Here is a 24,852-nt window from a genome sequence, read left to right as displayed (position 1 = left end):
TTGCACGAGAACAGAGTAGATGTTGAAAATACAAAGAGATAAGTTCATTTGGAAACATTTTACGTTTATGCGTTCAGCATACCGCGACCATTACATATGTACATACATATATATATATATATATATATATATATATATATATATCTTTATCTCTTTCTCTTTTCGTATTTTGTTCTCAATGAACGTCATACACCCAGCCGTTCGCTCAAAATTTCGCTTACGGCGACGAAATCTCCTGAAGACGACGACGATGGTAATACGTGAGTTACTTCGAGACACGTGTGCGTCATAAATCCTTTGCTTCTCGTTTCTCGAGATTCTCGAGAACGTTAAACCTTCGTAGAACGTTAAAGTTCGCGAGTCGAGAAAATCTGAAAATGTGACGGTAAAATGAAGAGAGAAAGAGAGAGAGAGAGAGAGAGAGAGAGAGAGAGAGAGAGAGAGAGAGAGAGAGAGAGAGAAAGCAGTGAAACAGACTGCATTGTCAATTTCAATCCTTCGATTTATTTTCAAATCGAATATATATATATATATATATATATATATATATATATATATGTATATCGTGTGTCTGGTTATGTGTGTGTAAGTATGCACTTATGCATCTTGACTGCTTCTTGTATATGCATTTATATTCTCTCTTTCTCTCTCTCCCTCTCTCGTATTTTATTTTTCCAAACGCTTGCGAATGATCCCTTGGATTATTAATTATTATTATCATCATGGAAAATAAATAGAAAGTTATAAGAAATCGATCGATTGTTTAATGATAATTGAATATTTCATTGATATATAATATGGAGTTTCGTTCTTAAATTAAAGTCAATCATCGTGTCTGATTTATGTATGTTATATATATATATATATATATATATATATATATATATATATCTGTCTCACTTACATTTATTGATGTCGTTCGAATACATGAAAATTTTGAGATAATTCATAATAATACAAAGTCGATCACTATATAAATCTATGTCATCTGGGTTAATCAGTGAGATACATCGATGAATCCGCCGCAAGTTCGGCAACTTTCATCAGTTGCGTTAGTAACATGTTCATTGAGGGCAAAATCGAACAAATGGAAACAACGTGATAAGGAGAGAGAGAGAGAGAGAGAGAGGGAGAGAAAGACACAGATAAGTGGAATGTGTGAGAAGTGGGGTGAGGAGGGATTGGAGGGAGAAATACACTAGACAGACACACGAGATAATTCTTGATAAATTGAAACCCGTCAAAGTTCTCGATTGGATTCTAAACTTATTCTCTCGACATTCGAGAGAGAAAGTCTCAGTCTTCGTAGTAAATATGAGTTTTCGAAAACTTTAGGAATGTCATCGTTCAAGGATTTATAAAATATAGCTTTGTATAATGAAAATATTAAAATCGACACAATTAATTATCGATATATATATATATATATATATATATATTGATAATAATAAGATTTGTTTGACCAATTGATATATTGTGGATCTCTTCTTTTCTTTTTTCTTTTTTTTATTTAATTTTTTTTTCTTTTTTTTTCTTTTTTTTTTCTTTTTTTTTCCTTTTTTTTTCTTTTTTTTTTTTTGAATGAACAATAAAAATACATATAGCTAATCTTGTTAGAAAAATTCTTATAAAAGTTATATATAATTATCATAGAATCTTGTTATGAAAGAAAGATAAGTATTAAAATTCATTCATAGAATTGTTTCGTTGACGACGATGTGAAAGTCTTTCGACAAATACGATTCACGAATTGACGACGAGTAAGTAAGTACTTAGATATGCGTGAGATGTTGGATTACGGTAATCGAGTATATGTACATGTAGGAAACCTGTCAGCCGTGGTTTCTCAACGTAAATGACGTAGGACACGTTTCGATGAGGGAGAAACTATTTCGTGAAGGACATATAGAGAGAGAGAGAGAGAGAGAGAGACAGATACTGTGAGATAGAATGGAGAGTTGCAGAAGAGAATTAGATAGACAGACAGATAGACAGACAGATAGAGAGAGAGAGAGAGAGAGAGAGAGAGAGAAAGATGATCGTGTCTTCGCTCTCTCTCTCTCTTTCTCTCTCTCTCTCTCTTGTGCTCGACGGCTCGTACACCAAATCGTAGCTAGTGCTGTCACCTGCTGAACCATTTCGAGTTAGATCCAGGCTCTGAAACGGGGCATATACCGAAATGCAGTTCGGTTTTCCGGTCACGTGCAATGCCAACAATGAATCAGTTGTATCGAGTCTCTCTTCCACGTTTCAGTCTTCTATTTCTCTATCTCTTTCTCATTCTCTCCCTCTCTCTCTCTCTCTTTCTCTCTTTCTATATATATATATATATATGTCTCTTTCTCTATCGTATCTCCATCTATCCACCATCTATCTCTTTATCTCTATCTAATCGCGATCGTGGTAATACTTTGAATTCTACTCGAGTAGTAGACGGGGCAGTGCTGCTTTCGTACGTTGACTAGCAATTTTCTAGCTAAGAGGATCTAAACAAGATCGGAAAAACCAAGGAAAATCGTAAATAAATGGATAAAATGTGTATTTGCACAACGTGATAATGTATATTTTAATACAGCAACGGGGAGATACATCCAATATCTATATGTTGTTTCGTGGTGGAAAAAGAGAAAGAATCGGGAGGAGAGGAAACGTTTAATAAATCTTGCATGTACTCTTTCTTTCTCTCTCTCTCTCTCTCTCTCTCTCTCTCGCGCGCGCGCGAGCTCTCTTTCTCTCTTTATCCTTTTTTCTCGCGATGCAACAGTTGCATCGAAGAAACTTTACGATTCGGAATATATAAAACATTTTATATATGTAACTATCTTTTCTGCCTGCTACATCTTCTTCTACTTCTTCTACTTCTACTACTTCTTCTTCTTCTTCTTCTTCTTCTTCTTCTTCTTTATGATAACGTAAAATTCAACGTGGAAACAAGTTGGACGGACAAATTCCAGAGAAATTCCATTTTTCGATATTCTCCTATTTTATTCACTTCTTTATTTTTTTTCCCTCTTATTTTTTTTCTCTTCTTTTTACATATATCTATAAAAAAAAAAAAGAAGAAGAAAAAGAGAAAGAAAGAAAAAAAGAAAGGAAAAGAAAATTGTCAGATTGGCCGTACGAAAAAGTAAATAACGAATGAAAGAACAATTCGATGTCGTTCTTTCTTTTTCTTTTTCTTTTTCTTTTTTTTTTTTTTTTTTTTTTTGGATGTAAAAAAGTAAACGAATTTTTCATAAAACGCGCCTGGAAAGGTTTTTGTTCTTTTCTTCTTTTTTTTTTTCTTTTTGGTCTTTTTTTTCCAGATAACTCCGCTGCCATCGAAATACGGACTGCTCGTAAATACAGAATGGGCCGAAAGTCCCTTAGGCAATTTTTTCTTAGGAAGTACAAATCAATTACACTTTTTTCGAGTTACAAAAAGGTTGTCCAATTGTTGTGCAGTTTTACGATTTGAAAAGAGAATAAATAAATAAATAAATAAATAAATAAATAAATAAATAAATAAATAAATAAATAAATCAGTTCAAGAGATCTTGACAAAAAAGGAGTGATCTATTTATTTAGAATCGTCTAAGAACTTTCGTCAGAACATCATCCTGTGTACGACAGAAAGATGTGTTACAAAATATTTATTTTTTATATTTTTTTTTTCTTTTTTTTTTTTTTTTTTTTTTAGTGCCAACTCATCGCACAGCATCCGACATATTCGTTAACCCCGGTGAACGGTGAAATATCTATCAGAATGAGAAAGACGGTCGACTTGTTTTCGAAATTGGTTTCCTCTGAACGGATCTTCCTCATTTCTAGGTCTTCACCAAACTCTATTCGAATCTAACGGGTTCACTCGTTCTCTATCGTAAAGTTTTCTAACACGTTAGATGCTTTTTTTTTTTATGCTCGATCGCGTGATGCATATACAAAATTTATTTATTAATTCTTTTTTCCTAAAGTTTCCAATATAAGAATTCCATTATATATCCTTGAACTTCTAATATATATATATATATATATTCTCTTTGTTTTATTTTTTTATCTTCTCTTTTTTCTTTTCCTTTTCTTTTCTTTCTCTTTTTTTTTTCTTTTTGTTTTGTTTTGTTTTTTCTTTTTCTTTTTCTTTTTTTTTTTTTTTTTTTTGTATTTTCTTTCCGTATTCTCTTTCATTCATATCATTCTTTCATTCATACAAGATATATTATTTTTAAAGATAATTATCTATATAAAAAGGATACTCTATTTCGAGTTTATACGGATTCATTCGTAAAATAACCAGCGGAATCTTCTATAAAATATATTTCTACGTAGGAATCGTGGTTTACCACCTCACGATAAACTTTCGCAATAAACGGGATCCTACGAATAGGAAGAGAGTTATTTATTTTACAGATACCTCTTTTGTATGTGTGTGTGTGTGTGTGTGTGTGCGTGTGTGTGTGTGTGTGTACATGCTTGTATATGTGTATGTGTATATAAAAGGAATTACGTATACATATAGCTTTTACAAAACGAATATAAACGCGAAATCATTTTATCTTCTTCTCGTGGTACTCGAAGGTACGTTCGCCGACATTAAGAAAATAAAGAAAGAAAAGAATTTTGCAAAATAATAAAAGACGAAGAAATGAAACGTCACGATGCATTCGGACAGATCTTCATTTTGCCGAGGAACTATAAGGGAAATGAACTTTCTCGTCGAATCATCCTCCCTCGTTTCATATAATAGCTTGCGCGTTGCATATAACGCAAGAGGTGATTGTCGAAACTCGAAGATTTCTCGTCTCTAAAATACATCCAGTTAACGTGATTGCACATAGTTGATTTGGAAAATCGAAGATATAGAAAGAGAGAAAGAGAAAGAGAAAGAGGGAAAACTTTTGCGAGAAATTTCATTGAACCTCTAACTATCTTCGATGTTATGCATTAAACTTAAAGGAATGCACAATTGCATCGCAGGAAGAAGAGAAAATAAAAAAAAAAAAAAAAAAGAAAAAAAGAAAAGTAAAGAAGAGAAAAGAAAATGATTATTCCTGCCACCACCTGTCGTCTCGTAGAAACTAGCTTTCCTTGAATTCCCTTATTCGTGTCGAATTCCGAAGAAACTGCTAAAAACTTTGTATGAGGAGAGTCGTGTGAGAGAAAAAAAAAAAAAACAAAAAGAAAGAAAAAAGAAAAATAGGAAAAAGAAACGAAGATACGTGAGAATCAAAATTATTTTACACTTGCGAATGATCCTAACGTCAAGCAAATTTCTGATTTTTTTTTTGTTTATTAAATCATTATATATATATATATATATATATATATATATATACATATGTATGCATGTGTGTGTATATCTTGTATATAGCGAATGTATAATGAAAGATAATAAAGAAAAAGATAGTCGAATGGTCGAAAATCGAGAGCATAGTAACTGCAAAAGTCAGATAGAGAAAGAAATCGAGAGAGAGAGAGAACCACCATAGATTCGTTCACGAAAGTGGAGCAACATACTCTGTGGTTTTGGTAGTCCTTGAAAGAGTCAATAACGAGGCTGCATATAACACAGGTGCGCAGAGGAGAAATAGGGAAGGAATATAAACCGAGACCGAAGCATACTACTAGCCGAGGGACTAAATGCGAGAGGAGGATTTTCAAAGTTATATATATATATATATATATATATATATATATATATATACATCTATGCGTTGTACATATTCTCTCCCTCCCACTCTTCCTCATTATGCCAAAATTTCTCCTCTTTCTCCTCCTGCGTCCTATCGTACTTTTGAAAATTGTTCCCCTCTTGAACATCCTACTTCCTGTCTCTCGTGTTATCTCGCAAAACTGGTAGTCTTCGCGTTTGAGCAAATCTGCTGTATATATATATATATATATATTGTATATATATACATACACATACGTATTTATCCATACGTATCACACACATACGTATCTACACATAGCTGTACGATTTCGAAGGTAATCAAGATGTTGCTTGGTCAAACATCGACCTTAAACACTTACATTATTCGTCTATCAATAAAATTTTTTTATGGGAAAATCTCTTTACATGAAAATACATATATATATATATAGACTTATCTGTATAGTTGTTCGTTCGACGATAATTCCTCGGATAAATCTATATCAATGAATATGTTATATAATTAATGTATTTATCAGATTGATAATTTAACTATGGAAATATTTATCATCGTTTTGTCTATTATTTAGGATATTATCGTTGGAAACAACGGACACTCATGATTTACGTGATACGACGGCAACGTTCCGGTAGCGGCCCATGGTGTAGAGAGAACCCACGAGGGGGATCTTTTGTTTTGTATTCCATGCAAAATGCCGAAACACGCAGAGGATTCTCCATCGTTCGTTCGTTCGTTCGTTCGTTCATTCGTTCGTTCGTTCGTTCGTTCGTTAGTTCGTTAGTTCATAGGTACGTACGTACGTACGTACGTAACATACCTCTACCTATTTACCTACCTACGTCCATTCGTTCGTTCCGCGTAAGCACCCTAAAATAATAGGTAGCGATTAATTGGATAGATATATTAATGAGAGAACATCGTATAATGGTTTATCCGTTGGCGTTTTAGTGTTTTGTGCGAAGGGGTTGAAAAAGTTAGGGGATGGGGTTGAAGGTAGAAGTTGAAGTGGGCGAGAGAGAGAGAGAGAGAGAGGGAGAGATGGAAGGAGGGATGGATAAACGAAATCTGTGTCTCATTAATTCTGAAATATCCATCTGGTGTTAAAGAGAGATAGTTAGATAGACAGAAATAGAGAATAATTATTTTCGAAACTGGGGATGAGAAAAGGGGGTTGTGTAAATATAAGGGAAATTTTGAGAAGGAGAATGGTAGAGGGATAAGGGCACATAGGATGGTGAAAAGCTATGGTTGGTAACAAATTTCGTCTGAAAACTTTCCGAACCGACCAAAACCATGTGAACATTGGATGAGGAAGAGAAGAAGGGTGGTCTGGTGTTAAAAGGGGGTTACGACGGTGAGGAGCGAACGGGCGGGGGAGAGGAGAAAGGGGAACGGTGGCGGACCACCGTGAAAATTTGTTCAAGCCATTAAAGCGACGTTACCAGGATGATATTAGCACGGTGTATTTCTAAGGTATTCCGAGGATGTGCGGTCGCATGCGATCGAGGAGACGAAAAGCAACCCTTCTGTAAAACCACATGCAGCGCGCTTCACCGATTTCGAAATCGTTTAACATCGTATCTCAGATGAAATTTTGTTCTCCTTCTCTTTCTCTTTTTTTTTTTTGCTTTTTTTTGCTTTTTCTTTTTTTTTTTTTTTTTTTTGTTTATAATCTTCCTCCACGAGTTCATTGTGCGTTAGAGCGCGTATTATTCTTTTCTTTTTTTTTTTTTCTTCCTTTTCTTACGGAGATTTCTTTCTTCCACTTTATTATTATTTTCTTTTTTTTTTTTTCGAAAATTTGAAAATAATAATACTCGCTCGTATATCTACCTTCACGATTGAATACTCCGTCGAAAAAAAAGGAAGAGAGACGTACATTCTGTATATTATTTAGATACCTGTATATATATTCTATTTTATTTACCAATTCGATCTTGTTTTCTCTAGAGATTGTATTTTTCTACAAAGAAAACAACGATTCGTATTTGTATCTATGAAAGATTACTTCTCTCTCTCTCTCTCTCTCTCTCTCTCTCTCTCTCTTGCTTGATATTTATATATCTATGTTAAAAACTGTATTCTCGGGATAAACATAATACATTAAAAGAGATCTGATAACAAATAAAATCGAAGAAAGGATAAGATTTACAAAAAAAAAAAAAATATATGTGTGCGTGTGTGTGTGTTCTCTTATGTTTACGTGTACATAGTAAATCGAATATGGATTCGAGATAAAATTTCAAATGGAGAAGATAAAAATATATTTTTTTTTTAGAGAGAGAGAGAGAGAGAGATCAACAAAATATAATAGAAAAAATATAAATTTAGAATCACTCGTTATGTTGTACCTTCCTCTAATACGAAAATATATAAATAAGTACAGATAGAGAGATTTGTTTGAATATTTTCTAATTGTAATTAATTAATAAAATACTTAATTGATTATGCTAACAATCGAAAGACCGTGACACGATACGATATTCCGATGCTGCTGTGATAACGGGAGTCGGGTAATTACATCACGTAATTAAATATAATTTCGTATAATTTCACGTTAACGTCAGGAACAAAACAGTCCCACCGATTTAGTTTATTCGAATCTCCCTCTTTCTCTCTTTCTCTCTCTCTCACTCTCTCTCTCTCTCTCTCTCTCTCTATCTGCGAGATATTGATAGTGTAACTATCATTCTAACTCATGTTTTTTTTTCTTCTTCTCTTTCTTCTCTTTCTTTTATCTTTTTCTACTTTTTAATTGTTTCTTCCTTATCGATAAAAATGAATAAAGTCTTTTTTTATCTATTCAATCAACTTTTAATTTTTATTTCTCGATCGGAAACAAGGATTCGTAATTTTCCAAATACCGATAAAATGCCTTCGGCTTTTCAGAAACAACACGTGATTCAAGATGTTCAAATCTTCAAACTTTATTTCTCAGTCTTTTTTCTTTCTTTTTCTGTCTTCTCTTTCATCAGCGGAGAAGAAAGTAAGTAGAAATGAGGATAGAGTCGAACGAACTAAAGTTCTTAATTACGCTACGAGACAAGAGGGTAAAAGAAAGAGAGAGAAAGAGAAAGAAAGAGAGGAAGTACCGTCGAAGTGAACTTCATATTTTACCTCTTATTCGCACCTCCTTTAACAATAAGTACCTCCTTAAAACTATCCGATAATTCTCTTTTTTTTTCAGTACTCTCTCTCTCTCTCTCTCTCTCTCTCTCTCTCTCTCTCTCTCTCTCTCTCTCTCTCTCTCTCTCTCTCTCTCTCTCTCTCTCTCTCTCTCTCTCTCTCTCTCTCTCGCTCTCTCCTTATCTTAATCAAAAATTTCTAATTATTGAAATAATTTTAAGTAGAAAAATATATAAAAAAGCAAAAAAAAGAAAATAATTGAACGTATCAAATCCATACAAAAAATACAATACATATATATATATATATATATATATATATATATATATATATATAAAATTTTATTTCAATTTATCATTATTTCGTAGAATTAATTAATCATTAATTTCGCGTATTACATAAGTCTCTCTTCCTTTTTTTTTTACTTTTTTATTTTTTTTTGTTTTTCATAAATCAACGAGTCGTCCAAGATCGTTTCTTTCTTTCTTTTTCTTTTCTTTTTTTTTTTTTTTTTTTTTTTTACACATCAACTTTTTTTTTAAAGAATCAATAAATGTATTCTAAATGATAATCGATAAAATTGTCACAAATATATAGATAATAGGGGATAAATGGACAGATAGAGGATATAGATAGGTATACAAGAATAATTTAGGGTTAGTCAATGAATAGGAAATTTCTAAATACAGATTAGATACCAGAAATTCGATATATAGGATAGATGGAATTCGATGGGAACTGTATATGGCATAAGATAAATTATTACTAGTGACGGTGCTAGCGATTCTCAGAAATCCGTTAGACCCGGATTTGCCTAAGTAAATTAGGAAATGTTATAGAGGACGCGCCAGATGCAAGACTGTGTTCAATGACGAATACTTACCACTACTGCTATTACTATTACCACTACTACCCCCTATGTATATGAATATATATATATATATATATATATATATATATATGTATAGGGAGAGAGAGAGAGAGAGAGAGAGAAGGAAGGAGAATTATGTTCGTTGCGATCAGTTAGGTTTGTTCGTTCACTTGCCTGTTCCCGTAGCTCGACCAATAGGAATTACTATCAACTTTAGGGTTGAGGAGGCATTAAGCTGCCTCTTACAACTTGCAGCAAAGTTTCAAATCAAATCGTCTTAAGTAATATCTCTATCTAAGACAACTTGCATTTGATGTACATATTTGTTTGATTCTCTCTCTCTCTCTCTCTCTCTCCCTCTCTCTCTCTCTCTCTCTCTCTCTCTCTCTCTCTCTCTCTATTTATTTATCCTATCTATCTCTATCTCTTCATTCATATATCTACAAATGCATACATATTAATTATTGATTTCCATTTGAAATTTGTATTTATTAAACGTCGAGTAGAGATATAAAGAGAAATAGAGAATAATCCCCATGAAATTCCATCTATAAATTTATAATGCTGATGAGAGAAAAACCATTATTAATTCGATATAATTTAATCGATGATTTAACAAAATGTTAATAAATCTATATTATGTCTTAAATGATATCTTTGCAAAGACTACTTGCGTTTCCTTCTCTCTCTCTCTCTCTCTCTCTCTCTCTCTCTTTCTCTTTCTCTCTTTCTTCCTTTCTGTTTCATCTACTTACAAATATATACATATAAATTATTGATTTATAATGGATATTCGAAATTTATATTTGTTAATCCTCGAGAGGAGAGAAATCTCAATGAAATTTAATCTAGAGTTCTATAATACTAATGAGAACAAGAGAGAGAGAGAGAGAGAGAGAGAGACTGGTTAATCCGATAATTTACCATGGTCTAACAAAGCATTAGTAAATTTATTCCATCTTAAATATCATCTATACTAAGACAACTTGCATTTCAATGTATCTCTCTCTCTCTCTCTCTCTCTCTCTCTCTCTCTCTCTCTTTCTCTCTATCTATCTCTCTGTTTCTCTATCTGTTTCATATATCTACAAATATATACATATCAATTATTGGTTTCTCATACATATTCGAAATTTGTATTTGTTAATCTCGATGAAATACCATCTAGTAATATCTATAATATTAATGAGAGAGAAATCATTAATTCGATAGTTTACCATGAACAAACAACGCGTGTTACTGAACGTATTCGTATATTAGTGTCATTTCACATCGTCGAGCTAATCGATTATATACGAAATAATATATTAGATATATTTTGGTATTAGATATAATACACATATATATATATAACAATTATAACATTTAATTATATTTATATCCATTTGAAAAACATAAGATAAGAAAAAAATGAATTTTTTAATCTTATCATAAACTATATATATATATGTATATTTTTTTTTTTTATCGAACGTAAATTTCGAAGAAAGAATATATGTTTTCTTTACGTTAATAAAAAAAAAATTATATATATATATATATAGATCACGACGCACGTATATGTACAAAGATATAGCAAGCGCATATACAAACGAATATAAGATGTAAGATGATAAAAGAAAAGAATATAAATAGATAGTCGTTTGAATCGCAATATAACGTGGAAATTTAACATCGCGAAACGTTCAACGGAGAGAGAAAATATATCGACGAACACAGTCGTGTATCAAACTTGAAACTACAAACGAATAGAAGAAGCTTCGTTCGGCAAACAATTTAACGAGATACCTTATCGGTCGTATTCGATTTAGTGGTAAATCAATGGCCAGAATAGAATGGCAACTACTCCGATAGCTTGGAAATTTTCGATTAAGATTTTCCATATCTTCGAAATCCAGATTAGATTTTTGTGTTTGCATGTTTGTGTGTTATACGTTTCCAAAAAAAAAAAAAAAAAAAAAACAGAAAAAAACAGGAAAAAGGAAAGAACAAAATAAAATAAAATAAAAGAGAAAAAGTATCGATATAAAAAATTTCCCTCTCATCGCGTATTATAATATTTATATTATTATGATATAATTTATTCGAGTAACATTATATCGTTAATATCTAATCTAATCCTAAGTTAAATCAATCTTTTCTTATTCGACGATTTTCTTCGAATAAGCTACGATCCATATTGATCTATATTCTGAAAATGTATGTGGATCATTAATTCTACGATTCAAGAACGCTCGAATTTCAATATTTCGCGCATTATGAACAATCGTCATCGTTAGAAACAAAGTTTCATGACGTAACACGGCTTCGCCGTTCTAAGTTAGAGAGATGATAATTCCTACGTATAATTACACGACTGATTAAACATTATAATTGGAAGTCCGGTGATTGTGAGAGAAAGAGAGAGAGAGAGAGAGAGAATCGTCGGAAACAACGGATTTCCTAGAGCGCAATATGGCTTTCCACATTTGTTGCATACATACATACATACGTAGAGATACAATACATAGATACATACGTAGATACAGACTATGTCACAAACGTGTAATATCAACGCACATATATAAATCCATTTATATTATATATCTGAAGAGAATCGAGATACGCGCCGTGTTGTTTTACATTTACTTTCACGTCCTCTGTGCGTTCGCACATAAATATATATTTAACGAGTTTTTAACGTAAAAAAAAAAGACCAAGAAAAAAAATAGAAATAAAAATGAAAATATGTATATATATGAAAGAAATTTTTAACGTAAAAAAAAAAAAAAAAAAAAAAAAAAGATAATTTGCAAAAAGAAAAGAAGTACAGATAGATATAAATATATATATATATATATATATATATATTCGATAGAATCGATCTCGAAGATGATCGCACAAAAATTATCATTCATTTTTTCGACCAATCTATGATAAAATAAATTTCTAAAATCTTTATTCTTTTTTCTCTCTTATTTATCTCTTGTGTTTTATGTTCTTTTTTCTTTCCCATTCTTTTGTTTCTTTTTTTTGTTTCCTTTTTTTTCTTTTTTTTTTTTTTTTTTTTTTTTTTTTTTGTTAATTTATTTCCAACTTTTTTGAAAACGAAAAAAGATCACTCGTCCTTTCCAATCCGGCCAATATGAATCTCTTTTACGGTCGAATATCAAACACACACACACACACACTCAACGTACATATCTATGGTAATAATTTTATTTTGCAGAACGCGCATTTCCACATTGATGGATGTAACGAATGCTAAACTTTATTCCATTTGCCTTCTTCGTACGATAAATATTATTTATGTATATAACGCATCGCAATTTAATTGAAATACCCGTCGTAAGTAGAAAACAGAGAAACCCTACATTGACAATTTGACAATTACTTGAATTTTATTTCAAAATGTGAAAGGAAGGGAAGGAATAGATGTTGTTGTTGTTGTTGTTGTTGTTGTTGTTGTTAAGGGATATGATCGTCAATGATCCGATTAAATTTGTTTAATTTTTTTTTTCTTTAAAAGATCTTTGCGATAGATAAAAAAAAAATAAAACAAAAAGAAGAAAGAATTGCAAAGATTACAAAAAAAAAGAAAAAAAAAAGAAAAAAGAAAAAAAAAAGAAAAAAAGAAAAAAGAAAAGAAAAAAGAATAAAAGAAAGGACATACCTGCGCATGCACGTTTGTGTCGAAGATCCATGAATCAATCGGTCGATCGATCGATCGATCGAAAACGACGGATTCGGAAGAAATAGACAAATAGACAATTTCTTCGTATCTTCGAACGAATAATCAAAATCGAAGATATGCGGTGTGTTGGTCCTTCGACGATCGGTGGTTCGTTAGAAATTAACAAATTATGGCTATCGTACAAAGGCAATCGTTTTGGCTCGATGACTTTGGCAAACCACACGTGCTCTCTCGGAACATGACAGGAAATCCAATTGAATAGAGAGCTGTGATTAGCGAATGGAAATGGTTCGTATGCATAGCAAACACCCTTGAACCGGGAGACTATATCTCTATGGGAGAACTCGTTATAGATTCAATGCTAACCGAGAAAGAGATAGAGAGAGATAGATAGATAGATAGACAGATAGGTAGATAGAGAAAGAGAAAGAGAGAGAGAGAGAGAGAGAGAGAGAGAGAAAGAGGGAAAGAGAGAGAAAGTTAGATTTCACATGCATGGATCAAAGTTTTTGCCTGTTACAAACGTTTCCGATCGAACGTTAAACCACAAATAAAAAGTTCTAATTCGTTTAACGAATGGCTGATAGTTGACCGAATGACCTTAACTATTTTATTCCTTTAAAAATTGCATACATATGTACAAATATTTTTCTGTAAATTGTTTATAAAGGTAGAGGAGGTAGAGGTTGGGTGAGGTGGAGTGGGAGGGGGGAGGAGAGAGAAGTGTTAGAGAGGGAGCGAGGGGAACGAGAGTGAGGACATGAGGGGAAGAGATGAAAACAGATTGACATTAGTAATTTCATTCGATGTCAATCGATCAAGGACGTTATCATCGATCTACTTTTGATAGCTTTGATTTTCGATTGATCCGTAATTAATTCAATTAAAGGATGAAAGTTTGTTGAAACTATTCGGCTATTCTCACCCTCTCTTTCTCTCTCTCTCTCTCTCTCTCTCACACGTCCCTCTCCCTCTCCTTCTCTAAATGTTTTGATTTCTATGTTTATCTTGTTCTTTGTCGAAGGTAGTACCGCTTCGTCATCGTTTCTGTTGACTCTTATATACAATTTAATTCGTCAATTTCAATGGCTATTACCTCTCTCTTCAGTTTCATTCTCTCTCTCTCTCTCTCTCTCTCTCTCTCTCTCTCTTTTTCTCTCTTTCTCTGTATGGCTCACTCGAAAAGTTTCAACCGTGGTTTCGTTTACAATGAAATAAAATGCACGTGTGCCAACTACTATATATATGTTCGTGTGTGTGTGTATATATATACACACATATATATATATATATATATGTGTATACTTAGATATATGTACTTACGTTTTACATATCTCGCTTAGTAATACCAATTAATATCGCAAAACACGTAACAATGTTCTCACTCGTAAACAAGATTATCGCAAGAGAATTAACCGTAAACATGGTATATATGTATATATGTACACCACAATACTATTTAGTATTGGTTAGTACTATGTACATTTATCCTTAGTATACAAGTATTAGATATATTTTATAAGCTCGTTTTTACATAGTAATATTATTATTATTATTTATTTACATAGTTAATAGTCGTTAACGAAAAACAAAGAGGCGTTGATACACGATTCGTAAATATGCATCATTTATTTATATGTACATTACGTTCGTGATTTAGAATTGAAACTCAAGTCGTTCTTTTTCTTTTTCTTTTTTTTTTTTTTTTTTTTTTTTTTTTTTTGGCTTGTTTCAGGAGAAAGACGAAGAGAAGAATGGAGCAAGTTCCTGAAGGTTGAGATAGAACGAAATAGCGAAGAAGAAAGAAAAAAAAAAAAGAAGGAGGGAAAGATTGAGGGGGAGAAAGAGAGAGAGAGAGAACACGAGTGAGAGGATCGTCGATATGACAAGTCGGATAATGCAGCCGACCGTCTCAACACTCGGCATCATCGCCATCGTTTTCGTCACGATCACTGCCACGGCATCAGGTATATATATATGTATATATATATCTATATATATATGTGTGTGTGTATGTGTGTGTATGTGTGTGTGTGTGTGTGTATTTATATAAATTTTTTGTTCAAAAATTGTAAACGTTATCAAACAATTTTCCTTTTCTTTTCTTTTTTCTCTCTTCTCTTTGAATCTTTATCAGGTACAATTAATTGTCTTACAAAAATTATTATCTTTATTATTATGTCAATATTAATCGTTATTTTTAAAAATTAACATTTTTGTCCGATAATTTGTTGTTTCAAAATTTTTGTTGGATTGATTTCTTTTTCTTTTTTTTTGTTCTTTTTTCTTTTTCTTTTTTTTTTTTTTTTTTTTTTTTTTTAATATAGATACTATTTAATCTCTTACAAAATATTAATTTTATATTCGTCAATGTTCAATTCTCGATTCGTCGTTTCATCAAATTTATTGATTTATTGCATTATTTATTTTCTCTTCTCCTTCCCCTCCCCCCCTCCCTCTTTTTTCAACGTTAAAAATTTCTAACATTTTTTAACAATCTTTTTCAAATTTTTATCAGATTTTTTTTATTTTTTTATTTTTTTGTTTGTTTTTTTTTTCTTTCTTTCTTTACAGACACGATTAATTTTTTACAGAAATTAATATTATATTCATCAATGTTCGATTCTCGAATTCGTCGTTTGACAAAATTTATCGTATGTATTTTTCTTTTTTTTTTCTTTTTCCTCTTTTAGCGTCAAAAATTTGTAACATTGTCCGACAATTTTTTTCAAATTTGTATCCGAATTTCTTTTCTTTTTCTTTTTTTTTCTTTTTTTTTTTCTTTTTTTTTTTTTCTTTCTAACAGATTCCATTATTTATCGGATTTCGAAATTTTTTTCCTTTCTTTCTTTTTATTTCTCTCCTTTTTTTTTTTCTTTTGTTTGTTTTTTTTTTTTTTTTTTTTAGGATTGAAATTTCATATCCCTTTCTAAATCAGGATATAAACGTTGGAATCTCTATTAACAGATAGAACTAGGAATTCCATATGATTCTTGGAATTAACACGAACCACCTCCGTTCGAGATTCAAGACAAAGAGAGAGAGAGAGAGAGAACATTCTAGACTCCTCGCATAATAGCAGACTTTCTCGAAATTGTCCTTTCTCACGTTTTGATAATCCTGTACGTTGTTAGCGCATTTACGTGTTTAAGCATTTCCAAGAGAGTTTCGAGTAAACACATGCTTTCACACTCGAAGCATATTGCTCGGTACGATTTAAACGATTATTTACACATTTCATTCGATTCTCGAATTCATATTAAATATTTACACATATATTTATATATATATATATATATATATGTGTGTGTAAATATATATATATTTATTTATTTCATTATATATACCTTTTATAAGATACATCTAAAAGTTACATGGTATTAATTTTATCTATCAATATAAAATGAAAAAACGATTATCAAAATTATTCAAATAACATAAATACATACATACGTACGTACATACATATATAATTTCGTTTGACGTATTTCTGTTTTCTTTTTTTTCTTTTTTTTTTTTTTTTCTTTTTTTTTCTCTTTTTTGATATATCATATCTTCTAATAATCTAAGTCATCATGACGAGAAAGATGAGAACGATAGAGATAGAGATAGAGATAGAGATAGAGATAGAGATAGAGATAGAGAAGAGAGAAAAAAAAAAGAATAGAGGACAGAGTTAGTTAAAACATGCAGAAAAGTATTTTACTCCAATATATTCCCTTTCCCCCTCCCCCCTCCCACCGTACAATTTAACTAGTCTCATTTTCTCCATCGTACTGTCCATTTTCGTCATTTAAAGCAATTCCGAGAGAATTTCAACTCTCTCTCTCTCTCTCTATATATATATATATAGTTTAGAATCGAGGCTATCTACGAACCATTCTCTATCTATCTCTCTATCTTTATCTTTATCTCTTTGTCTCTTTATTTCTCTGCATCTCTCTCTCTCTCTCTCTCGCTCTATGTCTTTTTCTTCCATTTCTCTGAGCAACCTAATTCTTCGTACTGGGTAACGACTAACGCTTGTAATTCGTTCCTTCTCATTCTCCTTTTAACTTCACAGTACCTCATCTTCGCGTTCATTTACATCGTCCGAGATTTCGAAAGTAATACCACTACACCGATATACGTATGTAACATAGATACATAGATATATATATATATATATATATATATAACTAAGCTCTATATATCATCCCCTATGTTAAATTTCTCTCAGTTTTACTCTTATCTCAGTTTATTTTATACACTTTGATATCTTGAGAATGGTCGTGAATTTAAAGGGAGGACGGACGGTGGATGAGATGGAAAAAAATAAAAAGAAAAAAAGAAAAAGAAAGAGAAAAAATATCTTCCATATCTATATCCAAATTTATTTTACTTGTCTATTCTACGATACACTGACGTCAAAAATCTATACGAAAGATTTTAGTTAATTATTTTGTCAATCATCGTAATTACGGAAAAGAAGAATAGAAAGAGTAAATAAAATTAATAAATAAATAAATAAATAAGATAACATATTCAATCGATATATATATATATATATATATATATATATATATATAAAAAGAAAATAAACAAGTACATAACTAGAACCTACTACTTAGTTCTATATATCCAATATAAGCACGTTAATGTTCGTATTACAATATTCGCTTTCGGTGATTGAAAGAAAAAGAAAAAGAAAACAAAACGAAACGAAACAAAAAAGAAAGCATAAAAATAAAAATCTCTGTTATGTAGAACGTTATATTCGCATCATCGGTGAAAGATCATTATCATTTCGATATGATTACATAACGACGAGATTTCGTGACTCACGCGAACTAACGTGTACCATATTACCGGACATACAAATACGTACATATCTATACATAAAACGCTTAGATACATAAGATATATACACACATATTATTGTACACACATATATATATCTATATATAGCTTTACCATTATCAAGTAACATCTCAAGACGAGACGTAAGAAGGAGGGTTAGAGATTCAACGCGGATATATCTCTTCGGATATTTTTCGAATACGAGGAAAGCAATCCAAGATGGTTTTCTTCCATGTATATGTATGTGTGTAAGCGTCTTTCTCTCTCTCTCTCTCTCTCTCTTTCTCTCTCTCTCTTTCTCTAATGTTTCGATCTACTCTTACGTCTCCTTCTCCCTATGGAATATAGTTAGAGGTAGGTAACTATACTTGGCAAACTTTCGACGGTCGAACAAAACGAAATTATACGAGCACACGGAGCTCTCTGAACAAAACGATCGATCGAGAAGAGTCGTCCTGTCTGTGTTCCCAAGGAACGTGTCCTGTTGTATATATGTGTGTATCCTTCGACGTTTCACCGAATACTGCCGACAATAATTATCTTCTGTTTTTCATTTGGGTCGACTAAAATCGACGACGACGACGATGATTCGTTTATTCCTCACTCCTTCCATTTCCAACTTGCTCCCCTCTCTCTCTCTCTCTCTCTCTTTTTCTCTCTCTCTCTCACTTTCATTCTGTTTAACGCAAAGCAATGTAAATAATTTACTCGATGCCTAAAGTCGTCGTCTTAGTCGTCATCCTTGTTATCGTTCGCGTCCCTTCAATGTCCTTTCATTCTATTGGTCTCCTTTCATCGAAATGATTATTAATATTATTATTATTTATTTGCGTATCAAGTGCGTATCGTTCGTAGAAACACTGTGGTCTCGTATCGTATCGATAAATAATAATCTCTGCGGTCAATCGTTAACATTTCGTAACTCGTGTGCTCGTAGATTAATCGGATTTCAATGGTATATCCAAAGGACATGATAAATATTAGATAAAGGACGATAACGATAATTCTCGTTCCTTTGAGAGCCATAACAATACTAACCAGAAATGCTTTTGATCCTATATGGTAATTTCCGATTGAATTCTATTCGTGCTCTATTAGGTTATTTATGTTATATTTGTACGCGCGCGTGTTTGTGTGTTTATGTGTGTGTGTGCGTGTGTTTGTGCGTTTGTGCGTTTGTGCGTTTGTCTATCTCTTTTTGTGTGTGTGTGCATTTATATATATATGTTTCATTTACGTATATTTGCTAAAATTCATCCACATATGTACGTGATCTTTCATATGATCGTACATATATGCATATATTTGTTACATTGCATTTCTTTCGAATAAATTATTAGAATTTTATTGATCCTAATTAATATCATTCGTTGTTTTAGATCGTACGAATTTAATTTAACTAAGTTAATAATATTGAGAATTATTTAAATTTGTTTGAAATTATGATACTGATTATATCAAATTTTAATGAACATAATTCGATCGAAGAAATTATTTATTGATCCATTAGTTTTAAATAATGTTTTAGATATTTAGTGTGTCAGTTTACGTGCTTGAACGTAATATTGAGAATTTTATATTTCATTTCAATAATTATTGGATATATTTAATTTTAATGAACATCTTCTTCGAATTGATTTTGACTTATTTAAAAAAAAAAATCTTACGACGATCTATACATTTTAGATATTTGATTTACAAATTTAATTTAATTACTTGTAATATCATATTTGATTGTAATATAATATTGGATATATCAAATTTTGATGAATCTAATTTCGAGAAGATTCTTCAAGCTTTTATTTTTTTTTTTGTTTTTTTCTCTTTTTTTTTTTTTTTTTCTTTTTAGAGGATCCTATAACGATTCCATAAATTTTAAACATGTAGTGCACGAATTTAATCTAATTTAAAATTAGAATTGCAACAATCGTTGGATATATCGAATTTTAACGAATCTAATTTAGAGAAGATTTTTCTAATTCTGTTTTTTTTTTCTTTTTTTTTTTTTTTTTTTTTTTTTTTTTCGATGATACTCTGACGATCCATGAATCATTAAAACTCAATTTATTTTTAATTTACTTTTTAATATCGATAATTATAAATTTGTATTGCAACGATCATTGCGCATATATCAAATCTTAATGAATCCAATTTATTCATTCGTTTTTGAAAGATCAATGTGTAATGATCCATCAAGTATCGAATAAAGAAAATCGCAATGGATGCTTTACGATAAAAGATATATATATATATATATATGTATGTGTCTGAGGGCTGTATATGTATATGTATATGTATGTATGTATATATACGAAAGTCACTTCCGCGTCTCGATAGATACAACAACGAATGGAGGTGGAACTGAGAAATCCTTGGCTCGATCATCTTACAGAAAGTCATAACTTTTCGTCGGTGAAACGTTAAAATCCAGACAGCGCCAATGGCATCTACTCGCGTAAATAGCTTTGGTAGTTGCCAAATATGTTGCTATTTATCAGTGAGTCAACGAACGGTGTCGACAACCAGACAAAATTCCCGAGACGATCTTCGACGATCCTTCGTATCAAGGGATTCTTACATTTTCTATTTGATGGAATATAGTTTGAACGATCTCCAAAAATTTTCTTATCTTCTTATTTTTTTTTTTCTTTTTTTTTCTTTTTTTATTTACACGTTGAAATAATTTCCTTTTCTTTCGTTTCTTTTCTTCTATTTTTTTTTTCTCTTCTTTTTTTTCTTAATAATTTATCAACTTAAGTATTCTTCGTACATTAGAAATATATTTTATGTAGATATTTTTATTTCACCAGCACTTATGCTCCCTATTATACATATATGATACATAGATGCAGATATATATTATTAAAATTAATTATGCAAAAATGTATATATAGATGTGCATAAAGACAAATATACATACATACACTTTATACACACACACACACACACACACACATATATATACATACACTTTATACACACACACACACACACACAAATATATATACATATATATAAAGATAAGAAATATTGTGATCGATGAAGCAACGAAGCATGAAAGTCTCGAATATATGAGGGTTGCGACAGGTCCTTGTAAAAGTCCATATTTCATTTTGTATTCCTCGGTGCAGTAGCAGTAGCAGTAGCAGTAGCAGTAGCAGCAGCAGCAGCATTTTCCACTCGAATCAACTAAACTAAACAATAAACCGAGTCACGTAGAACGTATCTCACCACCTATTTTGTCGAAACACGATGGAGAAAGGCTTTCTCTATACGCATCACTTGCATACATGTATATATATGCACTTAGATATACTTTGATATAAGCTTATATATGTAGATATATCTAATACGTTGTATAAACATACTCGTCGTCTTAGATCGTAAGAATATCTTATATAAATATATTATATATATACATATATATAATAATTTAGAATTGTACATATATACATACAAAGAGGTATATATATGTATAATTTTCTATAACCTAAAAACATACTCGAATTTTCAATCAAAATCTTTGATAAATTTCACATAATTAATTTAACATTAATATTAACATTTTATATTTTCCATAATACAAAATTCTATCGTAAACTCATTTTCATATAACGTACGTTTATATACATATACATAAATATAATAATAATCATGTTGTAAATACAAACGAAAGGATAGTAATTATAATTTATAATGGCATAAATAAGGCACGTTTGTAATTCGATAAAAAAAAAAAAAAAAACCTTTTGATGAAGTTCCACATAATTACTTTTAACGTTTGATATCATCCGTAATACTCGATTTACATTTCTTTTTTTTTTTTTTCTACTCCCCATATATATAATAGTTATCAAGTCTCTAAGTAATTACTATTATTTTATTTTTAGAGAAAATGAACGAGTATGATAATATTGAGATGACTAATAAAAAAACCTTATTTATCTTTTGATTATTCATTTTCTATATACATATCTATATACTTACTTATATGTATTTACTTTTCGACAATAATTTTTCGAGAAATAGAGAGAGAGAAACAGAGACAGAAAGAGAGCGAGAGAGAGAGAGAGAGAGAGAGAGAAAGCCATTAAAAAACTTTTCACTAGTTCAACGAAAACATACACGAAAAATTTTCTTTACATAAACATATAGATGCACATATACATATACAAATACATATATATTATTTGAATCGAACTGTCATATATGGCCAATTTAAATTCGTTTGTATAATTAATGAAAGAGTAAAGAAACGACGATGATATTAATAGTAGTGATAGTAATAGTAGTAGTATTAGTAGTAGTTATATTAATATTAACAGTAATAGTATTAATAAAAGAGTAGTAGTAGTAGTAGTAGTAGTGGTGATAGTAATAACGATAGTTGTGAGAGTAATGTTTTACAAGCTCGAAAGACGAATAAATATTTATCTCTTGAAAATAGGAGAGCTGGTACGTAATAAGCGATCGGGAACATGCACGTACCTGGGTATTAAAGCGTATCTGATATACATACATATGTAATCCTCAGGTGTGTAAAATATGTATATAGGACGTAGATTTAATAATGGTAAACAGACAACGGATAAGAAAATTTATATTTACTAACGAGTAGGAAATAATATTGTAAGCTTCGTTTAATATCAACCAGATAATGATATCCTCTGATCCATATTTTCTTCTTTATATAAAATCTAATTTTCTAATTTTCTTCTCTTTTTATTTTCTCATTTTTATTTTTTTCTTTTTTTTTTATTTTTTCTTTTCTCTCTCTCCTTTCTTTTTCTTTTTTTTTTTTTTTTTTTTTAGCGTACAATTGAAAGCGACAATTCGCATGAATTAAATTATTCGTCATAAAGTAAGAAACAAATCGATTGATTATAAAATTGTAAAACACATTAAGAATGATTTATTGAATATTTACGATGAGAACGATCAAAATAATACAAAATAAATTAATTTCAATATTAACAACAACAACAACAACAACAATAATAATAATAATAATAATAATAATAATAATAATAATAATAACATTAATAATAATAATAATCATCATCACCTAACAATATTTTCCTCTTTAAAGTTCATAATTCTTCTCTTTTATTTGTCATACAATTAAAAGAAGTAATTCGTGATTAATAATTTACGTCGTCGTTATATTTCGTCGATAAAATAAAAAAAAAAAAAAAAAAAAAAAAAGAGAAAAAAAAGAAAAAAAGAAAAAGAAAAAATGAGAAAAGAATTTACAAATGTATCGATCGTAAAATTATAGAGAATCACGAAGAATAGTTCATCGGAATATTTTTCGATGAAACGATAAACGGCGCATGCACGCACGTACGCTACGCACGCATACACGCACGTACGCTACGCACGCATACACGCACGTACGGAAGCATACGTACACGCGTACACGCACACACGTAATACAGATGAAAAAAAAAAAAAAAAAAAAAAAAAAAAAAAAAAAAAAAAAAAGAAGATAAAGTAAAAGAACGATAGGATGTTTCCGATGTCTTATATCTTTGCGTTATAAATCGCCTTTTAATTCTATTTATCCGTTTTTCACTTCGAATAGGAAGTATTTGGAGCGGAAACCATTCTTTAGCTCGCCGCCGAGAGACATACGACATAGACAATCGTACCAGTGGTTGTAAGGGTTTGCGTCTATGTTGGTAGCAAGTGAAGGGTAGAAAAAGAAAAGGGGTAGAGAGGAAAGTTGAGAGAAAGAGAGAGAAAGAGAGAGAGAGAGAGAGAAAGGGGGATGGAAGAGAGATTCGGACAAAAGTTTCGTCATTCATTTTCTTATCTTGGCTTCTTCCATGCTAACTTCAATCGCGATTGAAACCTTAAATATCTAGAGCGTACGAAGGTGCATTTATAGAGGAGTGGATCGGAGAGGGGGGGGGGGCGGGGAGGAGGGAGAGTACGGTACTAACCCCTTCTCTTGTTGTTTTAAATTATTCCCCGTTGCCAAGTTCATCTCTCTCTCTCTCTCTCTCTCTCTCTCTCTCTTCCTTCCTTTCTTTTATTTTTTTTTTCTTTTTCCTTTTTCTCTCTTTCTCTCTTTCTTTCTTTCCTTTTTTCTTCTTCTTCTTCTTCTTTTTCTTCTTCTTTTAAACGTTTGAAAAGTTGAACAAACATTTCTTCCTCCGGCTATGTAGAAAATCTCTGTACGGTTCGTGAGATTCTCTCTTATTCTCATATTTTCTTTTTTCTACCCTTTATCAGTAAAGAAAGAAAAGAGAGAGAGAGAGAGAGAGAGAGAGAGAGAGAGAGAATGAAGGGAGAGGAGTTAGCTAGCTAGCTAACTGCATCCAGTGAAATGCAAACAGCTTCCTTTAAAAGACCAACCGACCTTACCGGTGGTAGTTGATATCCAAAAATATTCTAAAAATAGTTAAGGTCCTTGAATTTGAGTACGAGAGTGTTTACGCTTGGAATAATATGACATTTTGTCGAAAATCGACAACGAACACTTCGGGGATGACATTTTATATATATATATATATACGCGCACGTACACACACACACACACACACATACACACACATATACCGAAATGGTACAATGCATTTCTTTCTTGGAATGGTCGTGCAATCGCGTTTCGATTATATCTCGGAACGTGCAACACAGAAAGGAAATATAGTCCAACGTAGGAAGGTATTAGTAGAGTAGTATTGTAT

General features: G+C 31.2%; 1 protein-coding gene across 6 annotated transcripts in view; it reads left to right on the top strand.

The window, feature by feature from the left end:
* The window catches only part of LOC124950889 (hybrid signal transduction protein dokA-like), a 106,232-nt gene that overhangs the window by 26,697 nt on the left and 54,683 nt on the right, over window positions 1-24,852 (top strand). For 5 of the 6 annotated variants that reach the window (XM_047498339.1, XM_047498337.1, XM_047498338.1 and 2 more), the window contains exon 2: window positions 15,057-15,288. In XM_047498339.1, coding sequence (XP_047354295.1) covers window positions 15,204-15,288 — 85 coding nt within the window. In that variant the 5' untranslated portion in view covers window positions 15,057-15,203. Of the gene's footprint in view, window positions 1-12,856; window positions 13,610-15,056; window positions 15,289-24,852 lie in introns of all 6 variants that reach the window. The other variant, XM_047498336.1, reaches the window with a different exon arrangement.

This window comes from Vespa velutina, chromosome 8 (genome assembly GCF_912470025.1).
Source record: "Vespa velutina chromosome 8, iVesVel2.1, whole genome shotgun sequence".
Taxonomy (NCBI): domain Eukaryota; kingdom Metazoa; phylum Arthropoda; class Insecta; order Hymenoptera; family Vespidae; genus Vespa; species Vespa velutina.
Note: the sequence above shows the minus strand (reverse complement) of the source record. Positions and strands in the feature narration are given on the sequence as shown.